The sequence below is a fragment of the Aethalodelphis obliquidens genome, unplaced genomic scaffold, assembly GCF_003676395.1.
Source record: "Aethalodelphis obliquidens isolate GAN/ISIS:26980383/991018 unplaced genomic scaffold, ASM367639v1 scaffold123, whole genome shotgun sequence".
Lineage (NCBI taxonomy): Eukaryota > Metazoa > Chordata > Mammalia > Artiodactyla > Delphinidae > Aethalodelphis > Aethalodelphis obliquidens.
In genome coordinates, this window is record NW_020838067.1 from 37737 (window position 1) to 53399 (window position 15663).

The following is a 15663-nucleotide window of genomic DNA, read 5'->3' on the forward strand; positions in this document are numbered from 1 at the left end:
AAGCCAAAACACTACAATAGATACACACAAAAAAAGGAAAAGCAGGGACTTCCCTGGTGGCACAGTGGTTAAGAATCCGCCTGCCAATGCAGGGAACATGGGTTTGATCCCTGGTCCAGGAAGATCACACATGCCGTGGAGCCACTAAGCCCGTGCACCACAACTACCGAGCCTGCACTCTAGAGCCTGTGTGCCACAACTACTGAGCACGTGCTGCAACTACTGAAGCCTACACGCCTAGAGTCCATGCTCCACAGGAGAAGCCACCGCAATGAGTAGCCCCTGCTCGCCGCAACTAGAGAAACCCCCACGTGCAGCAACGAAGACCCAATGCAGCCAAATATAAATAAATAAATAAATTTATTTTTTAAAAAAAGAAAGAAAAAGCAACCCAAACACAACACTAAAGATGGTCATCAAACCACAAGAGAACAAAAGAGGAAGGGAAGAAAAAAGACCTACAAAAACAAACCCAAAACAATTAAGAACATGGCAATAGGAACATACGTATCGATAATTACCTTCAATGTAAATGGATTAAATGCTCCAACCGAAAGACACAGGCTCGCTGAATGGATACAAAAACAAGACCCGTATAAATGCTGTCTACAAGAGACCCACTTCAGATCTGGAGAGACACACAGAGACTGAAAGTGAGGGGATGGAAAAAGATATTCCATGCAAATGGGAATCAAAAACAAGCTGGAGTAGCAATAATCCTATCAGATAAAATAGACTTTAAAATAAAGACTGTGATAAGAGACGAGGAAGGACACTACATAATGATCAAGGGATCAATCCAAGAAGAAGACATAAAAACTGTAAACATATATGCACCCAGCATAGGAGCACCTCAATATGTAAGGCAAATGCTAACAGCCATAAAAGGGGAAATCGACAGTAACACAAATAGTGTGACTTTAACACCCCACTTACACCAATGGACAGATCAGCTGGACAGAAAATTAATAAGGAAACACAAGCCTTAAATGACACATTAGACCAGCTACACTTAATTGATATTTCCAGGACATTCCATCCAAAAGCAGCAGATTACACTTTCTTCTCAAGTGCACACAGAACATTCTCCAGGATAGATCACATCTTGGGTCACAAATCAAACCTCGGTAAATTTAAGAAAACTGAAATCATATCAAGCCTCTTTTCTGACCACAACATTGTGAGATTAGAAATCAATTACAGAAAAAAAAAATTGTAAAAAACACAAACACCTGGAGGCTAAACAATATGTTACTAAATAACCAATGGATCACTAAAGAAATCAAAGAGGAGATTTAAAAATACCTAGAGACAAATGACAAAGAAAACACAACAATCCGAAACATATGGGACGCAGCAAAAGCAGGATCTAAAGGGAAGTATTACAGCAATACAATCTTACCTTAAGAAAACAAGAAAAATCTCAAACAAACAACCTAAACTTACACCTAAAGCAACTAGAGAAAGAAGAACAAACAAAACCCAAAGTTACTAGAAGGAAAGAAATCATAAAGATCAGAACAAACATAAATGAAATAGAGACAAAGAAAACAATAGCAACAATCAATGAAACTAAAAGCTGGTTCTTTGAGAAGATTTACAAAATTGATAAAACTTTAGCCAGACTCATCAAGAAAAAAAAGGGAGAAGACTCAAATCAACGAAATTAGCAATGAAAAAGGAGACGTTACAATGGACACCACAGAAATACAAAGGATCATAAAAAACTACTACAAGCAACTCTATGCCAATAAAATGGACAAGCTGGAAGAAACGGACAAATTCTTAGAAAGGTACAACCTTCCAAGACTGCACGAGGAAGAAATCAAAAATATGCACAGGCCAATCACAAGTAATGAAATTGAAATTGTGATATAAAATCTTCCAAAAAACGAAGTCCAGGACCAGATGTCTTCACAGGAGAATTCTATCAAACATCTAGAGAAGAGTTAACACCTATCCTTCTGAAACTCTTTCCAAAAAATTGCAGAGGAAGGAACACTCCCAAGATCATTCCACGAGGCCACCATCACCCTGATACCAAAACCAGACAAAGATATCACAAGAAAAGAAAATTACAGACGAATATCACTGATGAACATGACACAAAAATCCTCAACAAAATACTAGCAAACTGAATCCAACAACACTTTAAAAGGATCATACACCATGATCAAGTGGGATTTATCCCAGAGATGCAAGGATTTTTTCAATATATGCAAATCAATCAGTGTGATACACCATGTTAACAAATTGAAGAATAAAAATCATATGGTCATCTCAATAGATGTAGAAAAAGCTTTTGACAAAATTCAACACCAATTTATGATAAAAACTCTACAGAGAGTGCAAATAGAGGGAACCTACCTCAACATAATAAAGGCCATATATGACAAACCCACAGATAACATCATACTCGATGGTGAAAAACTGAAAGTACTTCCTCTAAGATCAGGAACAAGACAAGGATGTCCACTCTCGCCACTATTATTCAACATAGTTTTGGAAGGCCTAGCCGTGGCAATCAGAGAAGAAAAAGAAATAAAAGGAATCCAAATTGGAAAAGAAGGAGTAAAACTGTCACTGTTTGCAGATGACATGATGGTATACATAGAAAATCCTAAAGATGCTACCAGAAAAATAGTGGAGCTCATCAATGAATTTGGTAAAGTTTCAGGATACAAAATTAACACACAGAAATCTCTTGCATTCCTATACACTAACAACGAAAGATCAGAAGAGAAATCAAGAAAACAATCCCATTTACCATCACATCAAAAAGAATAAAATACCTACGAATAAACCTACCTACAGAGGCAAAAGACCTGTACTCAGAAAACTATAAGATACTGATGAAAGAAATAAAAGATGACACAAACAGATGGAAAGCTATACCATGTTCTGGGATTGGAAGAATCAATACTGCGAAAATGACTATACTACCCAAAGCAATCTACAGATTCGATGCAATCCCTATCAAATTACTAATAGCGTTTTTCACAGAATTAGAACAAAAAATTTTATAATTCGTATGGAAACACAAAAGACCACGAATATCCAAAGCAATTTTGAGAAAGAAAAATGGAGCTGGAGGAAGCAGGCTCCCTAAATTTGGAATATACTACAAAGCTACATTCATGAAAACCATATGGTACTGGCACAAAAACAGAATTATAGATCATTGGAACAGGATAGAAAGCCCAGAGATAAACCCACACACATATGGTCACCTAAACTATGACAGAGGAGGCAAGAATATACAATAGAGAAGAGACAGCCTCTTCAATAAGTGGTGCTGGGAAAACTGGACAGCTGCATGTAAAAGAATGAAATTAGAACACTCCCCAACACCATACACAAAAATAAACTCAAAATGGATTAAAGACCTAAAGGTAAGGCCAGATACTATAAACTCTTAGAGGAAAACACAGGCAGAACACTCTTTGACATAAATGACAGCAATATCTTTTTCGATCCACCTCCTAGAGTAATAAAAATTAAAACAAAAATAAATTAATGGGACCTAATTAAAAGCTTCTGCACAGCAAAGGAAACCATAAACAAAACGAAAAGACAACCCTCAGAACGGGAGAAAATATTTGCAAATGAAGCAACCGACAAGGGATTAATCTCTAAAATATACAAACAGCTCATGCAGCACAATATCAAAAAAAAAAAACCCAATCAAAAAAATGGACGGAAGATCTAAATACACATTTCTCCAGAGAAGACACACAGATGGCCAACAAGCACATGAAAAGATGCTCAACATCACTAATCATTAGAGAAATGCAAATCAAAACTACAATGAGGTATCGCCTCACACTGGTCAGAATGGGCATCATCAAAAACTCTACAAACAATAAACGCTGGAGCGGGTGTGGAGAAAACAGAACCCTCCTACACTGTCGGTGGGAACGTATCAATAAATTGGTGCGGCCACTATGGAGAACAGCATGGAGGTTCCTTAAAAAACAATCCCAGGCAATCCCATGCCTGGGCGTATATCCAGAGAAAACCATAATTCTAAAAGATATGTGCACTCCAATGTTCATTGCAGCACTATTTACAATACCCAGGACATGGAAACAACCTAAATGTCCATTAACAGAGGAACGGGTAAAGAAGATGTGGTACATATATACAATGGAATATTACTCAACCATAAGAAGGAATGAAATAATGCCATTTGCAGCAACATGGATGCAACTAGAGATTGTCATACTGAGTGAAGTAAGTCAGAAAGAAAAAGGCAAATATATATTGCTTATATGTGGAATCTAAAAAAAGGGTACAAATGAACTTATCTACAAAACAGAAATAGAGCTACAGATGTAGAAAACAAAACATATGGCTACCAGTGGCTAAGGTGGGGGGAGGGATACATTGGGAGATTGGGATTCACATATACACACTACTACATATAAAATACATAACTAATAAGGACCTACTGTATAGCGCAGGGAACTACACTCAATACTCTGTAATGGCCTGTATGGGAAAAGAATCTAAAAGAGTGGTATATGTTTATGTATAACTGATTCACTTTTCTGTACACCTAAAACTAACACAACAATTGTAAATCAACTATACTCCAGTAAAAAAATTTTTAAAAAACTGAATGTTCGCAGCAGTATTATTTGGAGTAGCTAATAACTGGAAGCAACCTAAATGTTCACCTGTAGAAGAATACACACATTGTTGGCGTACGTACACAGCAGAATACGCACCACAACAGCGAAGGACTCCTGCTACGTGCATGTCAGATGTGATGCTGAGAAAGAAGCCGGAAGCAAAAGAGCACAGGGTGTGATTTCACTTGCACGAGGGTCAGGAGCAGATAAGAGGATTCCATGGTGAGAGCAGAACGTGGGCTGTCCTTGGGGGAACGGATGGAAAAGTTCTAGATGGTGAATATGGGGTGGAGGCTGGACACAAAATTGTACACATTTATCAAAACTTATCAAACTGTAGCCTTGAGAGTTGTGCGTTTCACTGTAATGAATGATACCTCAGTGAAGAAACACAGACAGACCACAGTGTGCACCCCTGACCCTTAATGTAACGTTCAGTTCAGTGCAAACATCACAGGTAGAAGAAACTGTCAGGTGAATGGCTGGTGGGATGTGCGATGCAGGGTCAGGCTGTCACACCTGAACCCGCAGGTCACTGGGTGGTCCACCACGAGACAGCTGAAAGCACAGAGCCCACCCAGGAAGGAGTCTGCAGACACAGGGGAACACGGATCCTATCAATCATCCTGGGTTAATGTCCAGCCAAAGGAAATGGGGGGCCCAGAGAGACAGCTTCAGTGACACCATCAGGAAGCGAACAGACACGTTTGTCTCGGGGACGTTCTATAGGATAATTAACGCCATTTCTCTACAAGCACAGAAAATGAAAAGACGTGGAAAGGGGCTCAGCTTGATTCAAAGAGACCGAAGATGCTCGGATCTCATCTGACTCCCGATTGGAGTAAGTGCTCTATGGGAAGACGTTTTTGAGACAATTGGGTAAATCTGACGATGGCCTGGTTAACTGCTTACGGGCTTGTAAGAAAAGGTCCCTACATTTGAAAAAGGCACACTGTAGGGATGAAATGACGTATCTGGAATTGACTTTAAAATATTGTGGCAAAATCTGCAGCAACGTGGATGCATCTAGAGATTATCACGTAAGTGAAGTCAGAAAGAGAAAGGCAAATACCATATGATATCACTTATATGTGGAATCTAAAATATGACACAGATGAACCTCTCTATGAAACCGAAACAGACTCACAGACATAGAGAACAGACTTGTGGTTGCCAAGGGGGAGGCAGTATGGGGGAGGGACGGACTGGGAGTTTGGGCTTAGTAGATGCAAACTATTACATATAGAATGGATAAACCACAAGGTCCTACTGTAGAGCACAGGGAACTGTATTCCATATCCTGGGGTAAGCCACAGCGGAAAAGAATATAAAAAAGCATGTATATATGTGTATAACTGGGTCACACAGTTTGCCGCACAGCAGAAATTAACACAACACTGTAAATCGACCATACTTCAATAAAAAAATAAATTTAAAAAAAGTAAAATATTCTGGCAAAGACAAAAAAAACAGAGAAAAAGGACAGATGAAACAAATGTGGCAAAACCTTGTCTGCCTCCAACCTGGCAATGAGCACACAAGTTCATGGACTTCAGTCTCTACTTCTGGGCAGGTTTGGATTTTGGTAACTAAAACGAAGAGGAATTGGGGTTGGGGCAGGGTGGACTGGGAAGCTTGGCCCCAGGGTGGGAGCTCGGCCTGGGAAGGGCAGGCTCAGGGAAAATGCTCACATCTGCACATCTCTGCAGAAGGATCAGACTGGCCTGTAAGGCCGGGTTGGGGGTGGGGACAGCAAAGGAACCAGGAGGGAGTCCAGGAAGCCAAGGCGTGGAGGACACAGCAGGGGCTCAGAGGAGGAGGCACATGCAGCCAGCTGCCTCCTCTTCCTTCTCCTAACAGGTGGCAATCACGTGCCTCATTGAAAAGCTACACTTCTGAGACTCCCTTGCAGATACTGATGGGCCCATAACCAATGGAGTGTAGGCAGAAACTGCTGGGTGGGGCTTCTGGGGAAGAGGTCTTCCAAGATCTGAGTTAGCAGGTGGGCAATTTTGCCCTTCCCTTTGCTCCTTCTCCCTGCCTGGAATCAGATATGATGGCTGGAGCTGCCACAGCCATTTTGTGACCATGTGACAACCTTGTGGTTGAAAGGCCTGAAAATAAAGATGGTGGATCAGAAAGACTTGGGACCTGGTGACCTGGAAGATTTTGTAGAACTGCCGTTGGTGGAGCTCCATGGAGCCCTGGTCTGCCTCCCACGTTTCTCATTACAGGAGGAAAAATAAACCCTACTTTGTGGTTTATGTTCCTATCATTTCACGTTTCAGCAACCCAATTCCGAATGGAAACAGAAGCATTTCTCTCTGTCTGTCACACTGAAAACTAGGTCTGAAGGCATCTGGGTGCTGAGGGAGAGAGTCTGCCTCCCACCAACTGGGACCTCAACTCCCAGCTGCAGAATTACCTTTGGTTTTTTCCCCATGTTTCTTTTTTTCTTCAATGACTGAAGAAGAACTATTGTCCACGGATTCCGGGCTCTTCTCTGGGGAGACACAAAAGTAAGGGCCACAGCAAATGACTCATTGGCTTGGTACAGCTGTGAACACAGTGTGAGGCTGGGGAGACCCCAGATACTAGGACTCCAGTCCCACGGTCTCCCCTACCAGCTGACCCTCAGTTTCCACATTGGAGAGGATTATGCTGACTTTGCCAGGAGGCTGTGAGAATTGTGCAAGAGAATGGCCACAAAAATTCCTAGCACACGTGCCTGGCGCACAGAAGGCGTCTTGTGCGTCCCTTTCGGCACCCCTCTCTTTGCTCCTAAGGGCAGAGCGGGACTGTTTTTCATGGAGGCCACGGCCCCTAAGCCTTTGATGCCCACCCAGCCAGCCCTTGGGCCGCAAGCCTCCCAGGGCTTCCGAGGGCTGCAGCGGAAGACGCGGAGACCCCCTGCCCACTGCTCTCTTGTCCGCTGACACCACAGCACCAGCGGCAGGCAGACAGCAAAGGGACTGCTGGAGCCAAGGGGATGACGAGGGGGAGAGGGACCTGCTGGTCTGTTGGGATGGCGCTCCCACATCAGCACTGAATCCCCCAGAGCTCCTCTGCTCGCCAGGCATCCCCAGAAGGTCCTGCAGATGCCTGCATCTCAGCAAAAGCGGTGCCCCAAGCTTCCCCCAGACGTGCCCCCGGGCCCCCTCCTACTCCCCTCAGCACCTGCCCCTCACCAGCCTCCGCTGCCCCCCAGGCCCTGCTTGACCCCCGAGGCCCAGCACTCGTCCTCGACGTGCCCTTCCCGCCACCGGGGCCCGCGCCCACACGCCCGCCCTTCCCACGTCCTGCCCCCGCCCGGCTTCTTCCCGGCGTCCGGCCGCCCTCTCTCCCGTGGGACGACAGCAGCTCACACCGCCCGGCGCCTCCCCAGGTCCAGTCCCCACAAAGCTCGGGAGACCCGTGCTGCTCCTCAGGAACCGAGGAGACAAGACGCGAGAGTTGGGTGTCACCCGAGGCCGAGCGGGGACGTCACAGGCCCGACGCCTGCCGGCCCCGACCCCCTGGGCAGTGCTGCCCTCTGGAAATGCCCGTGGCCCCGGTGCCACGAGAGAAAGGCGTGGATCTGTGCTTCCCGACGGGGCTGTGAATGGGGTCAGGCCCTCCCCATCCTTGGGCTGGGGCTCCGCAGGGATCAGGGCGAGACCCTCGAGATAGCGGGTGCTGCCCGGTGGCCCCCAGCTCCACTCTCCCCTCTGGCAGAACCAGAGAACGAGGGGTGCGTTCCAGGCGTCCTCCCGCCACCCCCAGCGCCGCCCTGAGCTCTGCTTCCTGGGTGCTGTTCCGAGCGGCCAGCCTGGGTCCTGTGCCTGGCCCTCTGACCCGCCATCCCCCTTCTAGTTTATCCCAGAGACACGTGGGAATCACGCACAGGTGTCGACTGCCGCGCCGGAGGAAAAAGCGAACACTGGGAAGGGAATTAGCCCTCAGTAGAGGAGGTGTGGTGGATGCTGGTGTGTCATTCCGTGGGCACAGGGCGTGGATGTGGACGGTTAAATGGATGTGCACGTGGAGGGCGGCTGCCCAGATCAAGCCCCGGGGGGTGCTCGCTGAGCCGCTCTGCCTCGTCCCCTGCCCCCCGCACTTCAGCCACCCAGCCTCCCTGGGCCCCTCACACAGGACGAATGGTTCCTGCCCCAGGGCCTTTGCACAGAGGGCCTCCCCGACTCCCGCCACACCGGACAGTGTGAATTTCCTTCTCTCCCAGCTCCTCTTCCTCTCTGAAATCACCCGAGTCACCTGTTGCTTCCTTCTGCCTTCCACCCCTGAATCCCAACCTCACGAGGCTGGTTCGGCCCACAGCCGTCCTGGTACCCAGTGGAAGCAGTTGAGGAACTGGCACAAACGAAGGAGAACGTGCAGGGGTGTGAGTGTTCCCTCACAGCCCTCGGGTACAGGAAAGTCACAAGCCTTTAGCTCCTGGGATGCCCACCCTTCCCCTGCAGGCAACCGTACACCGGCCACCAGCTCCCCTGCCAGCCTGGGCTCAGTGGGGCACGGGGAGCGCCAAAGCAGCCACGCCCACAGCCCAAGAGGAAGGGAGCGGGGAGCCCCTGCCAGCGACGTGTCTCTGCCTGCTGTGTGCTCGTTGGCCACCTGCGCCTCTTCCGTGGAGAAACGTCTATTAAGCTCTTTGCCCACTTTCTAACCGGGTTGTCTGTTTTTACTCGTTGTTGAGTTTCAGGGCTCTCCGTGTATTTCGGATATTAACCTCTCATCAAAGCTTTCCTTAAGTGTCTGGCTCCCAAAGCCGGGGAAGGGGCCCCGTTCCTAAATCCCCCGACAGACATGGCAGGGAAGTTATGGCAGCTGTGGGGCTGAAATAATGACCAGCCTCTGCGCGGCCCCTCAGCAATGAAACACACAGCCCCCATCTGGGACGACGAGGTCCTTGCTGCCCACCCTGGCACCCACAAGCCACGGCGGGAACTCAGGCCACCCTCCCCACTGCTCCGGGACCGGAGACTGGGGACTGGCAGCCCCTCCACCAAATGCCAAAGGTCACCAGGATCTCCCAGCCTCTCCATTTAGTTCTCTCCTGGAAGCCGCGGAGCTCGTCCGGGGTTCTGACAGTTCCTGCCTGCTCAATGCTCGTTTGTGTGGAGAGAGTGACTCCCAGGTCTTCCTGCTCGGTCGCCTCCCGTGACGTCACCCCATTCACAGATAGTTTGTTCTTCTAGACGCCAGTGTGGACGGAACTGCCCCTTAATTTCCATGTTGGATGGTGCACTGCTGGTGTATAGAAACACAACTAATTCCTGAGTGCTGATCTTGTACCCTGCAATGTTGCTAAATTCATGTATTAGCACAGGTAGCTTTCTTGGGGATTCCTGGGCATTCTCTACATATAGGATCTGTGAACAGAGTCTCCCCTCTTCCGTCCCCATCTGAAGCCCTTTTACTTCCCTTCCTTGTCTGAATGCCCTGGTGAACCTCAGCACGGTGTTGAAAGGCACTGATGAACGCGCCTGGTCTTTGGGGAAACCTTGCAGCCTAACAGAATTTTACTGAAGGCTTTTTAGGTGCCGGGTTCTGGAGACGCAGCAGCGTAAGAGGTACAGAGCAGCCCCTGCCCTCATGGAGCCGACACTCTACTGGGGAGAGAGAGAAACAAGGTAAGTAGGGAAAGGCCAGGCAGGTCGGGGACGTGCTAAGGAGGGAACAAAGCCAGGCACAGCGAGCAGAAGCGCGGGGAAGGTGCGGCCGCCCCGTGATTGAACTGCACGCGGGGCTCACTGCGGGGCCTCACGCTGAATAAACTCCTGAAGGGAGTGAGGGGGACGGAGCCTCAGGGGGAGGGCCTTCTGGGCAGGGGACCCTGCAGGTCTGTCCCAGCAGCACAGGCGGCCAGGGGCGCGAACGGGACGAGCACAGAGAGGACAGCTGCCTATCACCCTCCCCCCAAACTCTCCGAAAGCGGGCGACGCCTCCGTGTCCTCGACCTCTGCACCCCAGCCCGGCACAGAGCAGCTGTGCTCATGCCCAGCCCGATCTTGCAGCTCCCCAGATGAAGGTTGGGTCACTTAAAACCAGGGCTCCTAGGCAGGAATGTACAGTGGAGAAAGGACAGCCTCTTCAATAAGTGGTGCTGGGAAAACTGGACAGCTACATGTAAAAGTATGAGATTAGATCACTCCCTAACACCATACACAAAAATAAGCTCAAAATGGATTAAAGACCTAAATGGAAGGCCAGAAACCATCTAACTGTTAGAGGAAAACATAGGCAGAACACTCTATGACATAAATCACAGCAAGATCCTTTCTGACCCACCTCCTAGAGAAATGGAAATAAAAACAAAAATAAACAAATGGGACCTAATGAAACTTCAAAGCTTTTGCACAGCAAGGGAAACTATAAACAAGACCAAAAGACAACCCTCAGAATGGGAGAAAATATTTGCAAATGAAGCAACTGACAAAGGATTAATCTCCAAAATTTACAAGCAGCTCATGCAGCTCAATAACAAAAAAACAATCAACCCAATCCAAAAATGGGCAGAAGACCTAAATAGACATTTCTCCAAAGAAGATATACAGACTGCCAACAAACACATGAAAGAATGCTCAACATCATTAATCATTAGGGAAATGCAAATCAAAACTACAACGAGATATCATCTCACACCAGTCAGAATGGCCATCATCAAAAAATCTAGAAACAATAAATGCTGGAGAGGGTGTGGAGAAAAGGGAACACTCTTGCACTGCTGGTGGGAATGTGAATTGGTACAGCCACTATGGAGAACGGTATGGAGGTTCCTTAAAAAACTACAAATAGAACTACCATACAACCCAGCAATCCCACTACTGGGCATATACCCTGAGAAAACCATAATTCAAAAAGAGTCATGTACCAAAATGTTCATTGCAGCTCTATTTACAATAGCCAGGAGATGGAAACAACCTAAGTGCCCATCACCGGATGAATGGATAAAGAAGATGTGGCACATATATACAATGGAATATTACTCAGCCATAAAAAGAAACGAAATTGAGCTATTTGTAATGAGGTGGATGGACCTAGAGTCTGTCATACAGAGTGAAGTAAGTCAGAAAGAGAAAGACAAATACCGTATGCTAACACATATATATGGAATTTAAGAAAAAAAAATGTCATGAAGAACCTAGGGGTAAGACGGGATTAAAGACACAGACCTATTAGAGAATGGACTTGAGGATACGGGGAGGAGGAAGGGTGAGCTGGGACAAAGTGAGAGAGTGGCATGGACATATATACACTACCAAACGTAAGGTAGATAGCTAGTGGGAAGCAGCCGCACAGCACAGGGAGATCAGCTCGGTGCTCTGTGACCGCCTGGAGGGGAGGGAGGGTGGGAGGGAGGGAGACGCAAGAGGGGAGAGATACGGGAACATATGTATATGTATAACTGATTCAGTTTGTTATAAAGCAGAAACTAACACACGCAATTATACCCCAATAAAGATGTTAAAAAAAAAAAAACAAAAAAAACAGGGCTCCCAAACCGCCAAAGTCAACGACTGAACCCGGCCCCCATGCCCAGGGTCAGCAGCGGCGGGGGAAGGCACGTGCACACGCGCTGGCGGAGCACGCAGGCCGACAGCCAGGCCTCAGCAGGGAGGACCCCTCCCAGCAGCCCCCTCCCCCCACCCACACGGGGAAATACACTCGGCCGCTCAAGGGATGGCCCCCAGGCCCCGCCCCCGCGAGGAGCCCCAGAGATGCGGGGACCAGCTGCAGGCCAGGTCTCCCGGAAGGGGCTCTGCACTGAGGTCCTGCAGCCCTGCCCCCGCCAGCCCCGACTGGGGAGCCTGGGGCCCACTCTGGCGTTGCCGGCCGCTCTGCCAGGCCAAGGTCCCACCACGCATCCTCTGCCCTCTGTGCCAGGGCCAGGCCTTGCCCAGGGTCTCGAGGGAGCCGCGGCCAGTGGCCCCCTGCCCAAGGGGGACGGAATGGCACCCCAGCCACAGAGTCGTAAAACCCAGACACCGGGCTGTGTCCTGCTCAAACCCTCCCCATCATCCCCACGGAGCCCAGCGGTCCCCCTACGCCCACAAGGCCCTGCACGCTGGTCCACACTGGCCTTCTGTCTCTTCCGCCAGCCCTCATGCCCATTCCCACGTCAGGGCCTCCGCTGGCCTCGCCCACTGCCTAGGACACCCGTCCATGCATTCATCTTTCAGGACGGTGACCCACAGGTGTCGAATGTCGCTTCCTCCCAGAGGCCTCCCCGCCCCCTGGACTGCAGCAGATACAGAACGATCGCCCGATTCCCAGCGTCTGCGTCCCTCGCCCCAACCTAAGTCCCAGGACGGGCAACTCCATCAGCGCTACTCACCTGAGTCCCCAGGGCCTAGGACCCATGCCCACGCACAGCCGGCACTCACTAAGCACGTGCAAATGAGGAACAAACCCAGAGCCCACTCCTCCCGTGTTCCATCCCAGCTAAGTCCTTGCCCACACCCCCAGCCACCCCTCATCCTGCAGCCTGCAGCATCTCGTCCAACTCTGGCCCCACGTATGCAGACGCAGCCCAGGCCCTGGAGACGGGCAGTGGGCGCGCTAACAGCAACGGTGCAGACACTGCACCAGCAACATGGATGCGCCTACGGTTGGCTGAGCTGCACGTGTGCCCAGCCCTCCCGCCCCACGGCAGCCCTCGGGAAAACAGGCTGTTCCTCCTCCACAGATGGGGCAGCTGAGGCTGACCGAGGCGACCCGAGCAACTAGGTGTGTCTGACGCCAGTGCCCCTGCCCGCGGCCTCTGTCTGCGGCTGGGGTCCAGACGCCCCATCTGCACCTGGCCCAGGCTCGGAGTTCAGTGTCCCCAAGCCCCTCCCCCCAGAGGGCTCAGGCTGCTCCTGGCCCCCACCGTGGTCGCCAGCCCCTGTGGCCGAACCCAGGATGCCAGGCTCAGCAGTCTTCCTGGCTTGAGCCCCAGTCCACACACCCTCACCCAGGTCGACTTCCCTCACCCGCCTTGCTCAGCACCCCCGCCCAGCCCAGCCTGCCAATGCCCTGGGTCTGTCGGCTTGGCCGTGCCGGCCTGGCCTGGTTTCCTCCCCAATGCACAGACCCTCAACCCAGACCAGGCCACCCAGCTCAGGGACGCCTCCTGCTTGCTTGTCACCTCCACGGGTATGATCACAGAATCTTGAGGGTCACAGGATGCCCTCCATCTACCAGCCCCTGGTACCATAGAGTCAATCAGCATCGTTTATAAAGCTTTCAGTGGTCTTGTGGGCGCACCTGTGTTGCATCGTTTTGGGTGTGTGCCTTTAGAGCTGATTTGTTATCCGTAAACATTGCAGAGCTATCTTTTTTTTCTCTTTTTGGTAACCCCATTTCAGCCTTCGTTTTTCAATTTACTAGGGAGCAGAGTAAGTGAGAGGCAGAGCACACGGTGTAAACGCGCGACCGCTGCTGAGAGCAGCCCACCAACAGCGAACTGGTTAAAGAATTCTGCTACCTGCACACGGGGGTCGCTCTTTGCCGCAAGCACTAAAGGTGTAAGGGAGCTCGACGTGGTCATAAAGAACTGTCTCCACCACGTCTGGGTTAACGGGAAGCAAGGCCCGGGAAGCGTCGCTGCTGTGTGGCCGTTTGTGCGAGAAAGGACAGGCCGCCTCTGTGCATTTGCTTGTACGTGCACAAGGCGTGAGCGTGGCGGGTGTCACGCGTGGAGGGAGACGGAGACATAGCAGCCGCCACGTTGGGAGGCAGGTAGGGCTTTTCACAAGGGCGGCTATCGACACACTTTCGAATCCGAACCACAGGAAAATTAAACCAAAAGCTGAAGAAATGCACAGCGTGCAGACAGCGGACGTTGTGCCCCTCCCGCCCCCTCAGCCCCAGCGGCCTCTCACGTGCCACGCAGCGGGAGCACCTGGCCGCGCACGTGTGCCTCCAGAGGGGGAGGGGCTTCGCACGGGGGCGGGTCTGCGCAAAGCTGAGCCCCACCTCCGCGGCGGCGCTTTCCTCAAAGCCTGTTTGGGGTGCATTCTGTCCCCCCCAAAACGAATGCTTTTGAATATCTGAAATCCTAACTCCCAGGACTTCAGAATGTGAGCCTGTCCAGAAACAGGGTGGCTGCAGATGTAACTAAGACGAGGTCATGCTGGGCTACCGTGGTTGCCTAATACCATATGCCTCCTGTCCTCAAGAAAAAGGGGCTATTTGGAGCACACACACGTAGAACGCCACGTGAAGACGAAGGTACACGCTGAGCTGATGCTTCCACACGCCCAAGAACCCCAAAGATCGCCAGCACACCCCCAGAAGCTGCGAGAGAGCATAGGACAGAGTTCCCCCCTCGCGGCCGCAGAAAGGAACCAGCCCTGCCCACGACACCTCGATTGTGGACCTCTGGGCCCCAGAACTGTGAAAAGACACACTTCTGTTATTTAAGCGCCCGGCCTGGGGCGGGGCTTTGTCACAGTGGCCCTAGGAAGCAAAACATGCAGTTTCTAGGGAACCTGGCAAACCTGGGATTTCTGGTTCGCGGCCTGATTTAGAATCACTGTGGCCCTTGATTACATCTAGACCTCACTGTGCAGACCCGCAAGGCTGCCTTTGACGCTGAGAGAGCCCACCCCAGCCCAGAACTTACTGTTGAAACTTATGCCCTTGGAGACCAGAGGAGGCAGGACCTTTGACATCCGGGCGAAGGAGGGAGCGCTCACCGATAAGCTTGCAATTGGCTAAAGCAGATTCCAACCTGGGGAGAGAGACGCCGCCTGAGCCAGCTGGGCCCGCCCCCAGCCCCCGGCCCACGCGCGGGGTGGCTGGGAACAGCGGCGCTCCCTGAGGGCACGCCACGAGGCCCACACCTGCAGTTCCTGGCGTTCCGTACGACCTCGCTCCCCTCCTCGGCTCGGTTCCAGCCGCCCTAACTAGTCTTCCTGTTCCCAGACCAGGCCTCCCCCACACCCAGACCTGAGCTCAAGCGTCACCCCTCCGGAGAAGCATCTTCTCAACACCCCATCCACTCCCATTTGACCGATTACCAATACTTGATATATCACTTTGACAATCG

General features: G+C 50.2%; 1 protein-coding gene across 1 annotated transcript in view; it reads right to left on the bottom strand.

The window, feature by feature from the left end:
* CFAP100 (cilia and flagella associated protein 100) overlaps positions 1 to 15343 on the bottom strand; it is a 46696-nt gene extending 31353 nt beyond the window's left edge. Inside the window, exons 1-2 of the mRNA XM_027098410.1 lie at positions 15238 to 15343; positions 7060 to 7137 (exon numbers count right to left, since the gene is read on the bottom strand). Coding sequence (XP_026954211.1) covers positions 7060 to 7137; positions 15238 to 15286 — 127 coding nt within the window. The 5' untranslated portion in view covers positions 15287 to 15343. The remainder of the gene's footprint in view (positions 1 to 7059; positions 7138 to 15237) is intronic.
* Positions 15344 to 15663: the final 320 nt, after the last annotated feature.